General features: G+C 51.8%; 3 protein-coding genes across 3 annotated transcripts in view; 2 read left to right on the top strand and 1 right to left on the bottom strand.

Annotated features, from left to right (window-relative positions):
- The first annotated feature begins 599 nt into the window (after positions 1-599).
- PPTG_15152 (CMGC/CK2 protein kinase) lies at positions 600-2,452 on the top strand. The gene is made up of 3 exons (XM_008912192.1): positions 600-879; positions 1,043-1,180; positions 1,270-2,452. Exons 1-3 carry the CDS (start codon positions 794-796, stop codon positions 2,090-2,092), a joined length of 1,047 nt encoding a protein of 348 aa, XP_008910440.1. The 5' UTR covers positions 600-793; the 3' UTR covers positions 2,093-2,452.
- Position 2,453: 1 nt separating this feature from the next.
- Positions 2,454-2,774, bottom strand: PPTG_15151 (hypothetical protein; the record flags this gene model as incomplete). The annotated part of the gene is made up of 2 exons (XM_008912191.1): positions 2,454-2,633; positions 2,700-2,774. 2 exons carry the CDS (start codon positions 2,772-2,774, stop codon positions 2,454-2,456), a joined length of 255 nt encoding a protein of 84 aa, XP_008910439.1.
- A 184-nt stretch (positions 2,775-2,958) lies between these two features.
- Positions 2,959-3,071, top strand: part of PPTG_15150 (CMGC/CK2 protein kinase) — a gene marked incomplete at both ends in the record, with an annotated part of 2,123 nt that continues 2,010 nt past the window's right edge. Inside the window, one exon of the mRNA XM_008912190.1 lies at positions 2,959-3,015. Coding sequence (XP_008910438.1) covers positions 2,959-3,015 — 57 coding nt within the window. The remainder of the gene's footprint in view (positions 3,016-3,071) is intronic.

The following is a 3,071-nucleotide window of genomic DNA, read 5'->3' as shown; positions in this document are numbered from 1 at the left end:
TAATGGTTCACAGAGCAGTTTCGGCGAAACCTTTTCGCCAGCCAAAACCTTCACAGCACTCTAGGCCTTGTTGTATCGCGACAACGTATCAGCAAATATGACGTGCTTGCTCGGAGCATTAAGGGCCCTCCTTTGTCTCCACGGGCAAGCAAGCAGCGGCAAAGCTTTACTCTCAGAATTTGCCCAGCTACTTACCCCAACATGGACTTGAATCTAGAGTGAAGTTCCAGCGCCCAGTCGTCCAGCTTTGGGGAGTCTTCATCTCGATTGCGGAGATACGTGGGTCTCCTGCATACACGTTAGATAGGCTTGTCCGGTCGCGTGCGGGGCTCTTGGTAAATCGAACGCTGATTTGAATTTATGTTTTGACGTCTATTTTCATCGAGTCTTCCACAAGAGCTCTAGTTTACCTTGCGCGCGCTGCGGCAGTGCATACAATACAAACGGCTAATGATTCTTTCTTTTTAAAACTAACGCGTGTAAGCACGTCCCATCAGGTGTGATGTTCCTCGTGAGTGAAGGTAAGCACCACAAGCGCGGGTAGTCTATATATATATTCACTCACCTCCCTTCATACATGTACATACGTGCCGTTTTTCAGACTGTGACTCGGACTACCATCTCATCAGTTTCTACTTAGGGTTTTTGTTTCCAAATGAGGGTATGGCTCCAACTAAAATCCGAGTGTCATTTGACTTAACTTTTGTATGGCATTTAAGCTCGCCGAGAGCCTTCCAAAAAAGAAAGCCCAAGGCAGCAGAGCGAGAGCGGCCGCGACCAAGAGGAGCTGGCCATGAGTCGCGCCCGCGTGTACTGCGACGTGAACGAGACGCGCCCGCGCGAATACTGGGACTACGAGACGCTCAATGTGGCCTGGGGGTACGTTATTTCACTCCATTCTCGCCCAACCTGGCCCCCTCGGCGCCCTGCTCCCCCTCTAAAATCTTTCACTTTGGAGGAGCAAGAGCGATTCCAGCCATTAAAGGATATCCTCTTCCCCTTTGATGAGTGGAAGCTCACAGAACTTATTATGACTGTACAGGGACCAGGACAACTACGAGGTGATCCGCAAGATCGGCCGCGGCAAGTACAGCGAGGTGTTCGAGGGCTACAATGTGGCCAACAACTCGCGCTGCGTCATCAAGATCCTCAAACCCGTTAAAAAGAAAAAAATTAAGCGGTGAGTCCGTTAGTTGAGCTCACTGTCGATATCTGGATCATTGATACTCACCCAGTTTATTTCTCTTTAATTCCATTGCCATCGTATAGTGAGATTAAGATTCTGCAGAACCTGTCGGGTGGCGTGAACATCGTTCAATTGCTGGATGTGGTGCGTGATCCGCAGTCCAAGACCCCCAGTCTCGTGACTGAGTATGTGAACAACACGGACTTCAAGACGCTGTACCCAACACTAAGCGACTTTGACATTCGCTACTACTTGTTCGAACTGCTGAAGGCTCTGGACTATTGCCACTCGAACGGCATCATGCATCGTGATGTCAAGCCACACAACGTCATGATTGATCACGAGAAGCGTCAGCTTCGTCTCATTGATTGGGGTCTCGCTGAGTTTTATCACCCGGGTCGCGAGTACAACGTGCGCGTGGCTAGTCGTTACTTCAAGGGACCAGAACTTCTGGTAGACATGCAGGAGTACGACTACTCGCTCGACATGTGGAGTCTGGGCTGCATGTTCGCGGCCATGATCTTCCGCAAGGAGCCGTTCTTCCATGGTCACGACAATTGCGACCAGTTGGTGAAGATCGCAAAGGTGAAGGGCACGGACGAGCTGTTTGACTACCTGACGACGTATGACTTGGAGCTGGACCCGCAGTACGACGGCATCCTGGGCACGCACACGAAGAAGCCGTGGGAGAAGTTTATCACACAAGAGAACAAGCACTTGGTGTCCCCTGAGGCCATCGACTTCCTGGACGGGCTACTGCGTTACGACCACCAGGAGCGACTAACCGCAAAAGAGGCCATGCAGCACGCGTACTTCCAGCCTGTGCGTGATGCAGCCGAGCAGAAGCTGCGTGGTGGCGCGCATCACACCGACGAGATCACCAGCGTATCCGACTCGAGTGCGTAAGTGCGCGGTGAAGGTCACAATCCCCTCGTTCTTCGGATAGGAAGAACATGAGAGAGAAGAGAGGCCAACGCTGCTGTGAGCATGATGTTGCCGCCGACGGAGCAGCGTGATGAAAGAGGAGCGAGTGGGGCCTAGATAACAGAGCGAGAACACAATACAAGGACATGTCACGCTCAGAATCAAGAACGCGGAGCGACAATCTTTCGCGGACGACGACAACTGGCGGGGCAGGATGGATACGTTTGCCTTCTTTGAATTTTGATGGCGCGATAGGAGGTGATAGCGTGAGTGCGGCGGTGTAACGTGTATACGAACTTTTTACATTTCCATACATCGTTTGGAGTATGCGTTTGTTCATTCGTTATTCCTTAGCATCCAGATCTTTGCGAATGGCTGCTCGGTCTCTAGAGAAGAACTGGTATGCGTACGTGCTGGGGTTGTCAGGCCGATTCCGTAAAATCCCGCGTACCAGAGCGCGCATGAGCTTGGATACGTCCGGGTGATCTCGCAGATATTGCTCGTTGTCCATGCGAATCATTACCTGTCCAAAAAACAGGAAATGAGCTCCACCACGACCTCAACATTTTCGTGCCAGCCAACACTGAACCTTCGCCTCATTGAGCGCCGATAGTTGCTGCGGTGTCAGCACCTGCATCTTCTCCACGGTCTCGCTTGTCTCCATGCTCGTAAAGTAGCTCTTCGATCACGTCGTTTCGGTGATAAGGTTGTTGTTGTATGTGGCGTACATCAACTACAACATACTCAGTTCAAGTGAAAATAGGACCGCTCGCCACCGCTCACTGGACACCGAGGGAGCACATCAAAAGCATCAGAACTTGTCAGCTCTGTGTATCTCGAGTCGAAGTATGTGGCGTGCGTGTCGTGTTGCTGCTCTCCGCCAGCTGCGCAGAGAAGCTGCTAGAGTACCTGTTGCCCGTGCACCGCTTGCGCTGCAGCAGCTGGGTGGTGTCAACTCCTA

The sequence above is a fragment of the Phytophthora parasitica genome (assembly GCF_000247585.1).
Source record: "Phytophthora parasitica INRA-310 unplaced genomic scaffold supercont2.44, whole genome shotgun sequence".
Lineage (NCBI taxonomy): Eukaryota > Oomycota > Peronosporomycetes > Peronosporales > Peronosporaceae > Phytophthora > Phytophthora nicotianae.
The sequence above is the reverse complement of the archived record's forward strand: the minus strand, read 5'-3'. Positions and strand labels throughout refer to the sequence as shown.

What these genes read in the sequence shown, in the direction of transcription:
- PPTG_15152 (XM_008912192.1), top strand. Translation starts at nt 794, where the DNA reads ATGAGTCGCGCCCGCGTGTACTGCGACGTGAACGAGACGCGCCCGCGC. An exon ending in ACGCTCAATGTGGCCTGGGG is followed by an intron (nt 880 to 1,042) that starts GTACGTTATTTC and finishes ATGACTGTACAG; the next exon opens with GGACCAGGACAACTACGAGG. An exon ending in AAAAAGAAAAAAATTAAGCG is followed by an intron (nt 1,181 to 1,269) that starts GTGAGTCCGTTA and finishes GCCATCGTATAG; the next exon opens with TGAGATTAAGATTCTGCAGA.